Source organism: Polypterus senegalus, chromosome 9 (genome assembly GCF_016835505.1).
Source record: "Polypterus senegalus isolate Bchr_013 chromosome 9, ASM1683550v1, whole genome shotgun sequence".
NCBI classification, from domain to species: domain Eukaryota; kingdom Metazoa; phylum Chordata; class Cladistia; order Polypteriformes; family Polypteridae; genus Polypterus; species Polypterus senegalus.
In genome coordinates, this window is record NC_053162.1 from 32148109 (window position 1) to 32167114 (window position 19006).

Sequence of the window (19006 nt, forward strand, 5' to 3'; positions counted from 1 at the left end):
TAGGTAGCATATAAAAACATGCTTTTTTTTTGTGTGTGTAGTATTCCTTTAAGCAGAAGATTTGCTTAAAAGCCACTTTGCTGCTAAAACTGAACTTGTGTTTAATGAATTACTCCAATCCGACAAATTTTTTACTTTTTTCCTGTCACAAAGCCCTTATCATGCCCAATGCAAAGTAAAAAGTGTGACCAGTGCCGTATTTCTTGGAATAATTTTAGGTTTCAAATTGTACACTCGGTCACAACCAAATACTTTCTACAATGCCATGTATCTACATTATCCAGGGTTCTGAGAAGCTCTCTTTCCCAGTTATTAAACATATTTGCAAACAAATAAGCAAAACTACACAGAGGAAGAAAATAAAGATTCAGTCAAATTTATTTAATGGAAAATAAACATAAAAATAAAAATAGTAACAGACAGAAAAATACAAAAAAAACGAACAAAAACAGCAGCACGTGGTGACAAATGAACATCTGAATGTAGGGGAACAGAACTGCTGACATTCACTCATCAAAAAGGACAGACAGTCACACAATCCTACAAACACGCGGTCATTTTTTTTCCTAAATGTCTCTAGATATTAGTACAAGTATTGTGTTGCAGCTAAAGGTTTTCAGTGGTTTCTATACATCCGAGTTTCCACATGCAGGTCAAACCTTGGAGTTAAGCCAGACCACAAGGGCACCTCCTTCAGCACATGGAGATGGTCACATTGATCCCCAAATTGCCATTCTCCGCAAAAAGTTGTGCAATGCTTGTATCGAAGACTAGGCAGTCACTGTTCATGATTGCGGTGGAAATACCCTCATGGATTGACCTTGGAGTTGCCTCCCAAGTGAGGCGCCGACGGTGACCATTCAGCTCTAACCGATAGGCAAAGTTTTCAGCCTGCTTACGTGTTCCTATGAGCTGTACAATAGCAAAGAACTGCTGGTGACCATCATACTTCTCTTGTTTCTCCAAAACCAGCATGAAATGGAATCCAAAGCACGACTGCATCATAACCCAGTCAACTGCTCCTGGAAGATTAATGTCTGTGGCGAGGAAGACTATGTCTTCACCTTGAAGCGTAGTGATGGACTTGTGTTGATGCATCAAATGTGGCATGACAGCGTCCAGGGAGCCCTGCCATTTGCATGAGGCACCAGGACAAGGGCAAGAGTAGGGCCTGAACTCACAGAGCTCCTCATGGTCCGCTTTTTCAGTGTGTGGCAACGTGATCTCACAACCAGATGAGGCATATTTGCAAGGAAACAGTACAGAATTTGCAACCTTCTCCATTGCCAAGTTCCGAATGGAGCCAAGTGGACCACGACACGTTGGGCAGCATGTGAGTTTTGGGCGGCAGTTGCTGCAAACCAGGTGGCCGCTCTGACACTGGAGAATTGGTGGAAGCACGTAGTCAAAACAAACGGGGCATTCAAATAAGCTGGCCAAGTCATTGTTGCAAGCAGTGGTGCCAGTGAGGGCAGGCACTTTCTGAGATGGTGCACACTTTGACGTGCCCGAAGGGAGGGCTGTGGCAGTCTGGCGATTCATTTCTGTAGAAGAGAAGGAATGAAAAGAAAAAAAAAAAAAGAATGAAAATTCACACCAAAATGTATTCATTCTGCTTTACAATGAGGGAGTGAAAAGTACCTCAACAATTCAAAAATGATAACACAAAGTGATGACGAGCAAAGTGCTTCTTAAAGTGAAAAAGGTTATGATACTGAAGAACTGAACAGATACTTCTCAAAAACAAGTGTAGCTAACTGATTCGGTCAGCATAGTGGCACAGCAAGTAGCACTGCCAACTCATAGCGACTGGCTTCTGGGTCGATTTGTGGATGGGGTGCAGTGCGTGTTCAATTTGCATGTTTTCACTGTCTTCTCATAGGTTTCCTCTTAGTGTTTCTTTCAGGTTGAAAGACACACTCAGAGGCAGACTGTCCACTGTAAAGTGCAGCCCAGGTGACAGAAATTTATTTGCCCAGTCACTGATATTGTACCTACAGATGGTTTCTGCTGCATAATTTCTGCCTCTGGTGATTCAGGTATAGAAACTGGTTGGAAACTGAAAAGCTGACATAATGGAAACAGTAAAAATGTCACTTTTTCACAAGCTATTCCATACTTGCTAGACCAGTCAATTAGTAGCACCATTAACATGTCTCTGTTGATTATGTTTTTCCTCTAGACCAGTTTTTCAGTTGCTTCGTACTACTGCAGACATTAGTGATTTTTAAAACGTATTGCCAAATATTCGTTGTACCGTGAAAGATTCATAACTCTATTATGTTCTCATGCTCCTAGTGAGAATATGAAAGTATGCATGAACCCAGACTGGAAAACCAATAAGGTACAACGTAGGAGGATAGGCTAATGGAGAATTTCTAAAACTTTTTCACCCAACAGATTTGTAATTTACTTATTAGCTCATCCATCCACAGAACACCACCTAGAATTTCAATTTTATGAATAAGGGGTGTGCACTAATGGCACACATGATTTTTCATAACTCTGGCAGAGAAGACATGGAGTGAACAAAAGCATAGCTTCCTCCCTGTCTGCCTCCCCAAGCCTACTTAATTCAATATGTTGACTGACCTTAAAAAAAAAAAAAAAATTAATTGCCCGGGGAATATTTTATACCTCCACCTAGCTATTGTAACTTGTAATGAAACCAGAGATTAAACTATGTAGACACAATAGCAGCATCAGCACTGCATGAAAGAGCCTAGGGAATTAATTCCAGTGTACAGTTCAGGGCTATACAGGCAATATCCATCCATACATTTCCCAACCCGCTGAATCCGAACACGGGGTCATGGGGGTCTGCTGGAGCCAATCTCAGCCAACACAGGGCACAAGGCAGGAAACAATCCCAGGCAAGGTGCCAACCCACCGCAGGACACACACAAACACCCACACACCAAGCACACACTAGGGCCAATTTAGAATCGCCAATCCACCTAACCTGCAATATTCTAAGTAAAATAAACAATTATTAATGAATTTATTGGCAATGCAGGCAGACCTTTCTGATACTTTCATTTGTTTATAGCAGGGTTTTGAACTTTAGTCTCGGGGCCTTGCTGTGGCTACAGGTTTTCATCCTAATAATCAAATTTCTTGATTTGACTCTTCCATCATTAAGATGCCATTTCCCAATTTCTATTTTTTGTTGTGTTACTCCAGAAGTTCCAAAATGGTTATGCTAAACGACTAACAGAAGTTTGTGTTAGGGATTCATTCTCTCTTTATAGCTTGCTGTTCAGTGATCGGTTCTTTAAGTCATTATCTGCTAATAAGAACACAAAGTCACTGCTGCCTATCAGTGTTCACTGCCATTTGCCGGGGGTTGGGGGAGAAGAAAAAGAAAATAACATTACTTAACAATTAGAGCTTTGGCAAAAAAGGCTTCATTTCTTATGTGAAGCTCACACTACACTTTTCTAAATGCAAAATACGAGCAGAACATCACCAAATTAAATATGATCAATTTAAAACTAAAAATGACTGGCTGACTGAACTCTGTTGGGACAAAAACCTGCAGCTTCTCAGGAATACACTTGAGAACTTAAAAGCCCCCAGTATACAGCATGCAAACACTAATAAAGCAACAAAATAAATCAAAATGAATAACTTTGAAGGAAAGAATACAGCAAAAACTAATTTAACAGAAAATACATGAATAAATACACCTTTTAGCAGTTTACTATGAAGCAAAGTGCAAATATTATAATAAGGAAAAATTACATGGCTAATTCTGATGCAAACATATTTGTCAAGTATCTGTTAGATTATTTAACAAGTCTATTTCCATTAATCAAGAGTTGTCACAGGTTGGCATTTTTGATCCAGATCCTCTTAAGCAAGAAAAAAAGAGATGACAAGTTTTCTTTTGCTTTAAAACACGAATGTTACATCTGATCTTTTAATGTCTGTTTAAACTTGAAGATAATAAAAAAAAAATTCTCGCTCAAAGTACTATTGTGATAAAAAACATTTACCACCTTAGGCATAACAACTTGGATTAATAAATTGACATTTACAGGTAATATTTATGAAATCTTAAATCTGAAGGAAAGGATAATCAGGTAGATGGGAAGGTAATGCCAACATAGTATTTAAAGATATTAACTTAGGGATAACTGACCAAAACTAGACATTTACTGTGCCAAGGTATTATATTTCAGGATAGAGGTGTTGAAGACGACTAGCTGAACTCAATTATGTTGAAAAATTAAGAAAACCAAAACAAACACTGCAAGAAATATTCAATAGTACTGTTTATAAATGATTGCAGATTATAGAGTTAGGATGATTAATTTGGTTTAAATTAGTACTTTTTACACCTTTCATATGTGCTAGATCTACACACTATTCAAGTTTCTTTCCACAAGGTGATTGATTATATTAAAAAAAAAAAAAAAAACCCACACAGGTCAGGATATAAACTTCAGACAGCTGTCATAGCTAGTACATACAAATTCACTAAACCACTACCAACTTGATACAAGGTAAAACCAATTTTTAAAGTGCAAGAGATGTGATAACAGAACAGATGACACCCATGCGATTAATATCAGGCCACTTAAGCCAGGGGGATCTGAAATGTTCAGATGGCAGCCGAGTCTTGACAATATCTGCATTCCTCTCACTGTCCAACCTTGAATGCTATACTGCTCTCTTTTTTTTGTAACTGTGCATATATAGGGTGGTCCAGATCTAATTATGCAATTTTCATCATGCTATAACTTAAGTTTATTACATAGAAAATCACCCAAAAAATCCCGGACCATCAAGAAGCGTGCGAACTGACAACATGAAGAATCGTCTTTACGTCGAACTGGAATCGTCCCCGCATAAATCAAAGTCATCCAGACGATCTGGATCTGCATAATTAGAACTGGACCACCCTGTAGATCAACTAGTTACAGTGGCCAACGTATGATGCTAACATAAGGCATATGGAAAACATTAACAATTGTCACTTTAACAAAAGGATTTTGACTTTTGCAAATGTGTAAAATAGTGATTCTTGTCACATATATAAAACACAGCTACATTACAGAAGTCTACTGAATCTTGATTATGCACTAGCCCAGTGTTCAAAAAGAGTATCACCTCAATTTAGCACAACTATACCAATAAACTTAATTTATATTTGAGACAATCTTGACAGAATAGCCCCTGGTTATTGTACTGTATGACCATTTGCAAAATGTTTTTACTGAGTGTGCACCACGTGATAAAGTTTAATTTTTTTCAAGCATTTGCCTATTTTTTTTCAGAACCACAAACATAACCAAGTCCAAGATCTCTGTCATTGTTGGTTTTAAGGATAATGTTAATGTATCAAATACCAGTAAATTTCATATTCTGATAATATGATGTCCAGATTCAGATGTTCAGAAATATACTGCTCAAAAAAATTTAAAGGAACCCTTTTTAATCCAAGTATAGCATCAAGTCAATGAAACTTCTACTTAACTGACCAGATCAACATCCCAGAAAGGGTTGTTAATCAGTTTCAGCTGCTTTAGTGTTAATGAAATTAAGAACAGGTGCGCTAGAGGGGCAACAATAAGACGACCCCCAAAACAGGAATGGTTTAACAGGTGGAGGCTACTGACATTTTTCCCTCCTTATCTGTTTTTTCAGTAGTTTTGCATTTGGCTACGGTCAGTGTTCCTACTGGTACCATGAGGAGATACCTGGACCCTACAGAAGTTGCACAAGGTTGTCCAACTTCTCCAAGGTGGAATGTCAATACATGCCATTGCCAGAATGTTTGCGGTGTCTGTCTCCCAGCACAGTCTCAAGGGCATGGAGGAGATTCCAGGAGATAGGCTGTTACTCTAAAAGAGCTGGACTGGGCCGTAGGTGGTCTATAACCCATCAGCAGTACCGGTATCTGCTCCTTTGGGCAACGAGGAACAGGATGAGTACTGCCAGAGCCCTACAAAATGACCTCTAGCAGGCCATGACCTCGAAGGTGCCATACAAGATGAACTTTCTTCAATCTCAGCATAGGCTGCTAGGCAAGACAACTCTGAAGGGGCAATAGCCCATTAACAAGCTCACACACAGAGACACACACTAAGCAAACACATTTTTCTCTCTGCTGAGTATGAAGATGAGGAAAGGCAACACTACTACAAACACTTAATTCAAGATATCCTCTACTGGTCCATAAATAAACTCATCCCAAAGATTTAAAGTATTTCAAGAGAGTTGGCGATTTTATATAAACAAACAGAACACTGCTTTTGCTGTACTTTACCTATGTGGGGAATTAACTTTAAAAAAAGCTGATACTTTGCACATTAAATAAAACCATAAAAGTTTGTTAAGTGTTTCTTGAAAGCACAGCATTTTTCTATTTTCATTCAAGAGTAATGACCAACAGTTCAATCAACCACAGTTGTTTACAACTACACTCCAATGCATTCTCAAAACTACTTTACTCACAAATTTAACTTATGAATGAATAGAGCAAACAAGCAAGCAGAAAGCACACTGGTGTCAGAATTACTGGGGAAAAAGTACAAGCCACAAAATGGAGTGGCACTCTCTGCAGAAGAGTCGGGTTACAGTCCCACCTCCAGCCCTCAGCAAAGCCCCCTCTCCTTGTTTGAAACCAGACAAAGGAGTTTGGAATGGCAGGGGCACATCACATGTTTAACTGAATATGGCGTTTCAGGCTGCATCCGAGGATCTATGGCAGACAGGCCATATGGGAAAATGGTGGTAAAGCAAATTATTTAATGACTTTAGTCAGCTATAAAAGCTCTTGTGAATGACTAAATAAAAATATCAAAGGTGGCTGGGCAAAATCCAAGATATGTGTTTCATGTAAAAGAATACTTCACATCAGGGGTAAGCAAGTTGTTAGTTGTTCTGCAGCCTACAAACTTAACAGCATATCACTCTGCTTGGTGAATGTTTACATTTCTAAGCCAGCACTTAACACACAAGTCTACAAACATGCGCATAAGCAAAAATGATACAAGTATACCAGTCTCACAGCAAGCATGATATACACATGTACACAATTGCAAAAAGGAAGCCAGCAAATGCTTAACTGGGCAAGTGTTAAATACCTAAGATACAAGATATACAAAGTGATATGTGCAAGTTCAGTTGGAACTGACAAAGAAATAAATCTATATTAATCTTTTCAAGCGGAGTGCAATTTGAATGCAGTTTACTATATAGTCTGGATTGTTTTGCACTGGCTATATTTAAAGAAACATTTTCATACCAGGAGCCTTTATGCTACACCTATATCCTAAAAAACAGTAAAAGGAAAACAAAACAATAGGCAGAATTAAAAGTGTGGCTTTATGATATTTCAGGTTTTCTTTTTTGTAAAAACAGGGTGGATACCTAGATTGACAAGGACAACAGCTAAACAAAGTTACACTTTCTTGTTTGGGAAATAATACTGCATATTCTTTTGACATCACAAGCACAATTTGAACATTACTCTTCATATTCAGTTTAATGGTGTAAACTATAAACAGTCTATAACCCAAAGTATATAAAACATTAATGCCTTAAAAGGAATGGAATCCTCAATGTTCTGAGAAAGAAGGAAATACACAAGCATCACCAATCACCTTTACTCCAAAAACATTATACAAGTATCAAGCGCAAAATTACTTCTTTGGTGTTATTTCCAAGCATATGAGCTCAGAAAAACAAACTTTGCCATAATAATGCTAGGTGCAAAGAATTAGAAATGTTGATGTTCTTTCAAAAATACAGGATGTCAACAGTGTTAATCGTTACCCATTTTACATTTTTTTTCCCTTTTTGGTTAAATGTTAATCCTTTTTCTTACAACTGCATTAAACTGCCTTCTATTTAAAATGTTACTTAAAGCCTACAGGTACACACCATACGAATGAGTGTGGGATGTGGGTGCGTTAGGGGGTTAATGCAGGTAATGCTAAAAGATTTAATTTGGACATGGTAGTGTTCCAAACCCACCTACGAGTATATGTGAAAAAGAAACCCTGCAAGTATTTTCAGATCCTATATTGAAGAAGGATCACATATGGGTCCACCCAAAACAAGTTCAGTCATATAACTAACAGCCAAGTATAACAGTGATGCTGAATGTACACCTTGTTTTGTTATATACTGAGGTGTGGCAGTCAACAACCCAAATGAGATTCAAAGCTGCTAGCAAGAAGCACAGTTAAGAGTGTGCCAGAGAACACAGACAGTACTGCAACACCGAAAGTAAAACACTGCATGGTCTGATGAATTCCAGATCCCCCTCCTAGGATCCAGATATGAGTAAACATCTACTCATTCTAGTAGGCGTCATCAATTCAGACAGTCTGAGGCACTGCAATGGTTTGGGACATGTTTTCAAGACACATTTAATATTTTGCTATGGGCAGGGCATGCAGTTAAGTCTTTTAACAATATTTGAAATAAGGTGAATATTTTCATGGTTGTAGTACAGTCATCTGAAATATGTCTTAGTAGAATACTCCATCATATCAAAATGCCAGGAAAGCCCTGGAAGTATCCAATGAACACAAGTAAATTTAGCTTAACTAAGAGGTCTCGTCAGTCACCAGAACTCAGTCCAATCAAGCATTCAAAGGATGAAATGGAAGTAACTTTTCAAAGAAATTCACTAGCTAAACTGCAACAACTATGTGACACATGCCACACTTGAGACCATCTGTCAACTATATAGTCCAAAGAACTCATACCAGTCTAAGGCTACATTTGTAGGGCAGCTCAACTGTGATTTCTTCACTTATGCGACACAGAACTAACTCACGGTTTTAGAGCAGGGCTTGAAATTCAAAGCAGAATTGTGCATTTTCCACACAAATATATTAATCCCCAAAATTGATTTTATGTACAAATATTTGGTAAGCAAATTATGTTGCTTGTGGCAAGAATATAACTTTTTTTAAAATCACATTTAATTGTGCCTTATTTGTTACTTAGAAGTATTTTTTTCATTGTTTGTTTTGTTAAGTTCACATGCACAGGGTGTATGTGTTGCATACACAGAGTGTGCAGCTGTGGAATTTGACAATCTGCTTAGAGCTGCGCAAGTGCTCCACAGGAGAAGACAACATGGCCAGCACAGGATGTATTTTTTTTTTTTAAAGACGCGCCTTAAAAGAAACTTAACTAAACTTTGTTAAATTGAAGGCTAAAAACAAGCCAAAGTATAGTCTTGTGTTCAAATCAATAAAAAGCACAAGAAGTGGACTTATTGTTTAGCGAATTAATTTGCAATGTTTCATCCTTTTGGTTTTTTATTTGGACAAACTGAAATGTGTGGCCGCATCATGACACATACTTGTAATCATCATTCCTTTAAAAGTTATGTGGGACTGACTGCCTTTAAATCTGAAAAGTAAAATCAGTGACACACACACACAAAAGAAACAATGCTCAAGGATAACGTTCAAGGAAAAGAGTAGTATGTCAAAGTCTGCCACCTCTCCAACTCTGAAAAGAACATCTCTGAACAAAAATGAGGACTTTGTAGGATGCCTTTCACTGTGATATACCACAATTCACGTTTACATTCTTTTATGGTCCTTTACAAATGTTCTTTGGTATTGGCTGCAGTTCATGGTTAATCTCAGAGCAAAGATGTTCACTGTCAAACTAGCTTTAAAAAGTCAGCCATTCTCAAAACAGCTTACTCCAAATCAGAGAAACAATAGAGAGTTAAAAACCTATACAGGCAGCACAGAACACAATACAGGAAAAAGGCCTGGACAGGAAACCAGCCCATTGCAGGGTCCACTCACACACATTCAGGGACTGTTTAACCAAACCTGCAAGACTTTGAGAATGTCAGAGGAAAACTGGTGTACACAGAAAAACAAAAACAGACAAGTGGTGATCATGCAAACTCCACACAGACAATCAAGTACTGGATTTGAACGGAGTATGCTGGATCTGTAAAGTGGTGATACTAATCAGTGTGTGGTACTATGCCACCTGCTAAGAATATTTCAAGCAAGTATCTCCAATTTCTTACATTGATACCAATCATACTTATAGCCATTTGCAGACAGCTTAAAGCTGCAGAAAAAGTATAGTCTGACAGGAGAACAGTGCAGTATGGGTCAAAAATAAACAATTACTTATTTTTCTCAGTATATTTTAATTTCTTTGGACATTTCTGCATGTCTGACTTTTTGGGTAAATATAAATGGGAATTTCTGTATGCAAAATTGAACAAGTTATGCAAAGTTAAAAATGTAGAAATAAAATACTTGAAATAGTGGCTGATAATTGTACCCACTCAACTTCATAAACTAACACACATCACAAAACACTTTGTGGCATTAAAAAATGCCTTATATATTACTATCAAACGAGTTTTTAAAATAGTGGGTTTTGACACTCCACCCTCTTCTCCTTACTTTCATTTACTGACGGAGTCTGACATCCCATCTTGTGCAAAATTTAAGGGGGAATCGCAACCACCAAAACCACCCTAAATTTCAAAAATGGATTTCAAGCCCTGCATGCAATCAGTATTTTCAGACCAGATTTAGAGCACTTTAATTTGTGGTACTAAATGTAATACAGTACAGAACTTTGTAACTTGAACATGAACTGCATCTGAACACCTGAATCAGAATGGTGTAAAAAAAAATTTTAAGTTCCCAACTAATTTTGTTAATATTTATTCCGTCTTTGCCATTTCGCTGTATTAAAAATTAAGGTAATTATGCTACCAATAACACATCAACAGAAAGAAATCATTTCAGGTGACCACTCCCAGGGAAAACAACTTAATTGCTAAATGCCTTCTGATGCTTCCTGTGCACATTTTTGAGACAATCCTACAGGCAGACATTACATTTAGTAATCAAGTGTCCCCCAAATATTTTGAAATTTTACTTCAAAACTTTCTCAACATCTTTTTTCCTGGGTTCTTGCTAGCTGTGATTTTTTTTTTGTTTATCCATTTCTCCTCATTGCCGTCATGAGCTGACAACCTGCACTGAAAACAACATTAACTAGCACTGCAGCTAAAATCCTATTGGTGTTCACAGAGGTCTGCTAGGTTGGACCTGTAGGACAGTGTTTTTTTTTTTTTTAATTTTGCACATGCAGCCTTAATTTTAGAATTAGTCACAATACTAAAATGTGTGACATTCGCAAAAACCACTCAGAGACCACCAGTCAATAGTTTGTATGTACTGTACTAAAAAATTTTAAACAAACAATGAACACCAAGGATTTTGACTGAAGTTAAAACAGGGTGCAGCATTGAGTGTGGCTCAATATTAGAAGCACTTCAACACAAGCATAAAAGTAAACTAGCTGTAGCAGCAGCTGTGGAAAGAAGGCTGTAATACTGGACAGGTATACACTTCTAATGCAAAAGAACAATACAAAAATGAATAAGTAACTTGCACGCCGACATGCTTCTATGTATACATCTATGCTGATGCTTTGTGTGTGTGTTTTATATATATATATATATATATATATATATATATATATATAAAACACACACACACAGTATATGCGCACATATACATGCATGTATGTATGTCTGCCTCTTATTGAATTAAACCAAATTTCAGCAGAAAATTACTTAGTCAATATCTTGGGTAAACACTCCATCTTCCTTGCTTTTCTTTACCAAGATCATTTCAAGATTTTTCTAGACTAAGTAACATACGCTTAACCATGTGTAAAAACTAGTGATGATAAATACCAAAATATCTAAAGTCTGCTAAGTGATGGAGATAGTGGAAATGGCACACATGCTTGCATGTCAAAATGTACAGTAGCAATATGGTTATAAGCCCATAAATCTGTATCAATCTTAAAATATAAAGTAGTTATGGAGGATGTCCACATCTATTATCTGCTTGTTGCACAGCTTTATGCTATATGCTGCAACTTCGTTACGATGACCATGTGCACTTGACTACTACCAACATCATAAATTCCATACATTTACTGGTTATAGAATAGATACATTGACTAAAATCTTGGGTAAAAATGCACATTATCAAATAACAAAGGTGAAAAAATTTAGCAACAAAGAAGCAGTCAGTGCTTATTCAGAGGGGTGACCTCCAGACGAGACTTCAAGGGTAGAAAAGCATTAAGCGTTATTTTAACACACACATGTACTATGAAGAAAGGATGATGCATCAATACATGTCTATTACAGCCCACATCAAACTGTCCTTTTTCTCATGCCTCCAAGGGTAAAAGGCACAAACACTGCAAAATTCCTGAGCACCAGAGTTACAATATATCCTCCTGCATTTCACTGTAACAGGTAAATCCAACATACTATCTCCTACTCACCACCAATTACATTCAATATAGAGCATCAGACATTGAGAGATTTTCCAAAGTAAAAACATTGAGGATCCAATTCACTTTTTTTACTACAACAAATGCCTAAATTAAACATAATAGTCTCAGAGAAGTAAATTAAAATGGCTCTTTATCCAAAATGAAATTATAAAAATCTGAACCAAAAAGAGAATGCTAACTGTGCACTGGCACCCACTTGCATTTTCAGTCTTGCTTTAAACCAGGGGTGTCCACACTTTTTCGGCTTGCAAGCTACTTTTAATATGACCAGGTCGAAATGATCTGCCTACATTAAAAAAAAAAAAAATATATATATATATATATATATATATATATATATATATATATATATATATATATATATATATATATATATATATATATATATATATATATATATATATATATATATATATATATATATTAATTATACATATCGCGTACACTTTAAGCAAGGTACGACAACATACATTTTATGTATAACCTGTATGGCACAATAATTCAATACATTTATGGTCACTACAGTATTTGGATTTAATAATCGTCATGTGGGAAAAGGCTGACTGGCATAAATAAGTACAGCCGAATAATGCAGTGAAGGAGGTTTTGAATTCAGCTGAGTGAAAAATGACGGCTGTCCGATTAACTACGATTTTAGTTCCATTTTTCTCTCTCAGATCGCTTTTTGGAAGGACGTCAGTTTTGTAGTTTTTATGAACAGTTTGAAAGTGCCTTTCCACATTTTCCTTCTTTGGAATAGCAATGATAGATTGACAGATCAGACAAACGTCAGACAAGCGCACTTCGATTGTGACATTGTGAGAAAAAAATCCTATTCCAATTCCACATCCAGCTCATAGCCTCCCCAAACAATTTTTTTTAAATCCCTTCTTTAGTCGATATAAATTGGAAAGCTAACTAGATCACAGCCAGTGTTTTGCAGTAACTTGCGCATTTGATCGTGAGTGCAGAATGACCAGTGTGTTAGAAGAGATCTCAGACTGGCCACCCTGTATGTCAATCAAGTGGCACATGCCATAGGGAGGATATATGATAGACCAACGTTTAAAAAAAATTTTTTTTTGAATGCAACGCGATCTACCTGCACTACCGACGCATTGGGCACCCCGGCTTTAAACTATATTAACTGCAAGGATGTCACAAATGCACTAAAAAAAAGTTTATTCTAAAAACAGCTAATATGATTTAGACTCTTTAAAACAGGAGCATAAAAATATATTGTATATATTAATACAGGGTCACAGCGAGTTACAGCCTTTACAGATAAGACGACCTACAGCAAAAAGCAAGCCTGGATGCAATGCCTCAGTGTAATAAGAAAAACCAAAGAGAACATACATAGCTCACACAGACAGTAATCAGAATAGGAAGTGGAGGAGGTAGCCAAAAAACAAGTGTAGCTGTGAGACAAAAGAGCTAACCACTGCACTATGACTTTTATGGGGTGATAAAGATTTTTATTCGGATAGAGTGCCATGGTAGTGCAGTGGTTAGAACAACTCCTTAATGGATGCAGCATCATGTGCTCAATTCCAAGACCTAGTCACTGTCTGTGTTGATTTTGCACACTCTCTTTTGATACTCACCAAAGACTACAAACTTGATTGGTGTGGTAGGAGCCTGTGATGGGCTAATGCCCTGTTCAGGGCCGATTTCTGCCTTGCATCCAAGGCCATTAGGACATGCTCTGTACTTCTGCAAACCTTAATTGGAATAGGAGGGTTTGACAATGGAATGCTTATTTTTATTTGGACATACAGATCGTACTACTGAATAAGCAGCCTGCTGAACAACAAATGACTTGAATTAATGAAGTCACATGGTCAAGCAAACAGAGTAAATGCAAAGCTCAACAAAAAAACTTACCTCAGCAGCCACATTTCATTCTCTTTACATGAATGTGCAAATGACTTTCTAAAGAAAAGGTAACATTTTTCCAAAAGATGTAAACAACTGCTACTGAATCCTTTGGAAATAATTGCATGATGTACACAGATGCATACGGACTCAATCTCCAATTGCAAAATGGATAATCAACTTTCTCAAATCCATTTAAGATTAAACACTAAAGAAGAGAAAGTGATCCTAAAACCAACTGAATAGGTCACAAAATAAATTCCAGAAAACCAGCTGCAATACTGATCAACAACAGTATTACAATATATGAATGGGCAAGATGAAAATGAAAGGTTATTTATACGACTATAACTTAGCTGAAGATATTTTACACAGAACAAAGACACTTAATATACAAGGTTAGAGATTCAGTCTGAACTGTCTTAAGGTAACCACCTGCATCCTTGCATTGAGAAGAATTACATCAATCCAAATGGCTCTTCACTCTGTCTATTATAAAAGGTCAGGCCATGACTTTAACTTGTGCTTTTATTATCTTTGAAATTACTTTGATCACGACACACATTCCCAAAGACCAGTGCCTTTATTTGGTAAAATGATGCAATGATCATTCAAATTCTAAATGTGAAAGCTCTTAAACTGAAAAAGCTACCTATAAAAACAAGCATCAGCACAATATTTATACTGGCCAAGACTACAGCCTTACTTGTCACCTGCTGTCATGCAATATTGATTAATCCTTAACTCTCTGCAAGCACATCTCCATCTTCTAAGGCTCCAGAGCTAACTTGGCTATAACAGACACAGAACACGGATGGATGGGGGTGGGGGTATTGTGGAAATCACATGACTGCAAACACGGTCTCTCCATATGGCTACAAAGAGGACTTTAATGGCAATCCATTTCACTTTACAGTGATGCTCCTGAATCAGACATTTTACAGGGAAACAACTTAAAAGATAAAAGGTACTACAGAAAAAAATGCAACACTGGATTTCACAGAAAAACAAAATCCCAACATCATCAGTTAGATACATCATCTTTCATACAATAACTACACTTGATTTGTGCGTAACATGTCAGAACAAGTGAAGAACACCAAAAAGGCCAACTATTGACAGATTAATATATAAAGTGTTGACTTTTATAGCTTGCAGCTTATGTGCATCTTTTTCTAGTAGGCACCATGGTCAAATGTTAATTTGCAAACCAAAACAGTGTTACAGGTAGCAACTTGTTTGCATAAAATTCAACATCAGTCTATGCAGCACTTCCAACAAGATATGTGGCGATCAGCAGCAGTGGAAAGCTGCTTGCAGCAAAGCAAACATGTTTATGCAAACATGAGAAGAGGTGCTACTAGTGGATATGGCATCACAAGGGTTTTCAGCTCCAGACTTGGAAATGTCAAGTGAGCTGGAGACCCCCGGTCTTATCAGAACATGCTTGCTGATTGAGTTGGTAAAGAAATACACACTACTCTTCTGCTTTAGACTAGAATCATACAAATACACTCATATGGATAAAGGAAACAATTCACTAATAGGGCTAATATGTGGAGTTCACTTTATACCAGATATCCCTCATGCTAAACTCCACAGATGCATTCTGAAGTATTTTGTAAACCACTTGTGTTATACTCCACCCATAAAATAGTAATGTTTTATATGCTATTTACTTCATATAACTTGTACTGACTACCGAGAAAGATTTATTGATCTCTTGAAAAGAGATTTTAGTGGAGAAAGTACATGACAGACATTCTGATTGAACAGGACACAATAGTAACTAATGCTGGACAGTGGCAAATGTGAAAAACATTTATTGGAAAGCACCTTTCCTGTTTAACTTGTACTCCGAGTTTAAAAGTACGTATTACTAATATTTTAGCAAAAAATAAATGCATTTTGTACATTTTCAGCATAAGAATGGATAAAGGACATGCAAGGTATGCGACACAATTTATGCAAGATTTTTCTTTTTTCCCTCCCATGGATGTTTTTCCACATTATTTAGCATTGATTGCTGTTGGGTCCCATTCATTCAGTCAGAATGTTTCACATACTTTATTCGCTAGAACATAAGATTAAAAACATTTCTCGCTCAAACTTCATATGCTATGGTAAATAGTACATATAAATATAGTTAGGAAGAATATTAATTTAAATATGAACAGAGCTCTCCCATAACATTTCAATCTACAACACTTAAATTAGTTTAAGATGGTGTACAGGGTCATTGCTGTCACGTGTACAGAGTACAGCGATATTCTTACTTCATAGTCTACTTATACGTTTGATCTGGTAATTAAATTAATGTACTTCCAATTTCATTGAAGAGATGCAGAAGCTAAACAGTGCTTCTCTCTCCTCTTGAGTGTCTTTGGATGGATTAAAGCTGCATCACATTTGTCATCTTTAACCCTTTGGGAGTTGGTCTTAGAGGGGTGGAAACACTGGTCTAGAATCGAATATCAAATATTTGTAGTAGCAGACCTTGAAACAGCAAAAAAAAAAAACTACAAATGCCTTTTTTTTTTACCTATCCCCATTGTTTCAAAGTTTTGTGAAAAGGTGCCAGTTTAACACCCACGTCTCCCATTAGGGGGTGAACCCCCCAGGGTCAGTTAATGTGGTACTAACAACTCCCAAGTCATTCTGATCATTTCTGCTAAAGACACATTGGTTTACTCTTTACCATGAGAGTGTAATTTCCTACACAAAAAATGGTCCAAAAAATGACCATAAAAACCCACTAAAAATTTTAAGGCATTCATAAGTAATTGTTATGACACCAACCCCCATAAAACCAACACAAATAAACTTTGCAGTAAACCCTGAAAACACAACTTCGTATACCATTATATTCAAGGCCCATAAAAACAACTTGTCTCATAATTATAATAAAACGTAATAAGGCAAAATACACAACTTGATCGCCTGTAATACCAAGAAAAGATGTACATCAATTTAAAAGGTGAGTATACGTCCAAAAAATAAAATAAAAAAATCACCGTTTGCGCCTTGTACGGACAGCTCCCCTATCGAGACGGTCGTGAAGGCCAGTAAAGACACGCTCATCACTTAGGATTTATTTTTTTGCTGACATGTGCAATATCGTGGTGGCTTCGAAATCCTGAACATGAAGTCCTCTCAGAAGTGTGTAAGTGAGGGGACGCTTGTGCATTTCAAACCAAACTCGGGATGCCCGTCGCCGGCGGCCTATCCAGACTTTCACTAGTTGCAGTTCGCAATAAAACTTGTCTGGAAATGTCTGCTTGGCTTGAATACTCCCTATTGCAGTGGTGGTCTCGTCAAATAAATACACTATGTACTACTCTGTAATTTTAAAAAAAGGCAACGATCTTGACATGACACCGGCAAGGCAAGTGCAATGCGAGTTTTCTGGAAAAATGTGATTAAGCTCCTAACACAATTTAGATGGGGGAGGAGAGGTCTGCCAGCAAGGACGAAGTGGATGAGCTTTACATGACCACGTAAAGGAGAAGAGGGGGAGATGGCTGAGTTGTCAGAAACACACAGGAACCAAAACGAGGTGGCTGCGTCTGAAAACCCACCTTTACAAAACCGTTGTACAAACGGAACAATACACAGAGCCCTACCAGCTATGCGCCATGTTATCCAGAACGAAGAAAACTACACACAACCTTCCGAATCGCCGAAGCGGCGCCAGCCAAAGGCCACAGCCCATCAGGACAGAGATGTGGCCATCCAGTGTGCAGGCCTTTCGGCGTTGCGCGACGCCCTCCGTTGAGGAGGCCCCATACGAAAACACGACGCCGTACCGCGCCTTTAAAACCGCTCCTCACTGCGGGACTCACCTCCGTGGACACGCGTCCCCACCGTCGACGGCCTATTGTTGGATTTGTTTGGCAGCTCTTCTCCACATCCACCTGGTCGCGCGCCGGCTCACTCCCGCTCGCGCGCACAGGCAACCTTTCAGACAAACGATTAAGGGCAGCTGCTCACAGGATGTGCCCCGCCCCTTTGTTCCCGATGGCGCCTCCCCTCCGGCGCCGACTCCGCCCCGGCGTATTTCTCTCACAAGACATAAAGAAGCACGATGTTCATTTTTTGCCAGTGTTCTCATAAGAGGCACAAAAGCGTGAGGGGGAGTCTTATTATTTTAGCGTGCTCCCTGTGTTGTTTGGAAGGTCCTCCGCCAATTTTTGTACTACGAAACAATTGTATGTGACTTGCTATGGACCCTTTCTTAATAGAAATTCAAACGCATTCCATCTGTCCATTTTATAACCGTGTTATGCAGTTGAGGGTCACCTGAATGGGGCTAGTTTAGAGACGTCTATATAAATCACCCACCTGGGTCAAAAAAGTTTGGTCAAACAAATAATATTTGACTTTAAGAGGGAGAAATCTGCATGGTTACGTATCACTGTTCTGGGTTAAGATGTAAAAAATTGTAGCAAGAAACGAATACTTAGGTACTATCCTAGATAATCGGAAAATTAATAACAAAAAACTTACACTTTAAAAGTACACAGCACTTATTTCTTCTCTATCAACTCAGACTATTTAAAGTGAACAAGAACTTAATTTTGTCCTTCTATCCCAGTGTGATCCAGACTGTCATCGCTTTCAGTTTCATTGTATGGTTTGGTGGTCTGACTAATCAGAATAAAAAAAAAAGGCTGCAACATATTACCAAACATACAGTTAAGTTATTGGTGCTATCACAGGTAACTGTGTCACAGAAAGCAGTGTTGATAAAAATGGAAAACATCTTATCTAATGATGGACATGCATTTCA

At 37.7% G+C, this 19006-nt stretch overlaps 1 protein-coding gene across 2 annotated transcripts; it reads right to left on the bottom strand.

The window, feature by feature from the left end:
- Window positions 1–360: 360 nt before the first annotated feature.
- Window positions 361–18218, bottom strand: siah1 (siah E3 ubiquitin protein ligase 1). 2 transcript variants are annotated; one of them, XM_039762856.1, is made up of 2 exons: window positions 18060–18218; window positions 361–1544 (listed from the first exon to the last, which is right to left on the bottom strand). In XM_039762856.1, the coding sequence occupies exon 2, from the start codon at window positions 1540–1542 to the stop codon at window positions 694–696; it is 849 nt and encodes a 282-aa protein (XP_039618790.1). In that variant the 5' UTR covers window positions 1543–1544; window positions 18060–18218; the 3' UTR covers window positions 361–693. The 2 variants fall into 2 exon arrangements, with proteins under 2 accessions (XP_039618790.1, XP_039618791.1); XM_039762857.1 differs by lacking the exon at window positions 18060–18218 and adding an exon at window positions 17841–17991.
- Between the last annotated feature and the right edge of the window lie 788 nt (window positions 18219–19006).

What these genes read in the sequence shown, in the direction of transcription:
- siah1 (XM_039762856.1), bottom strand. Translation starts at nt 1,542, where the DNA reads ATGAATCGCCAGACTGCCACAGCCCTCCCTTCGGGCACGTCAAAGTGT.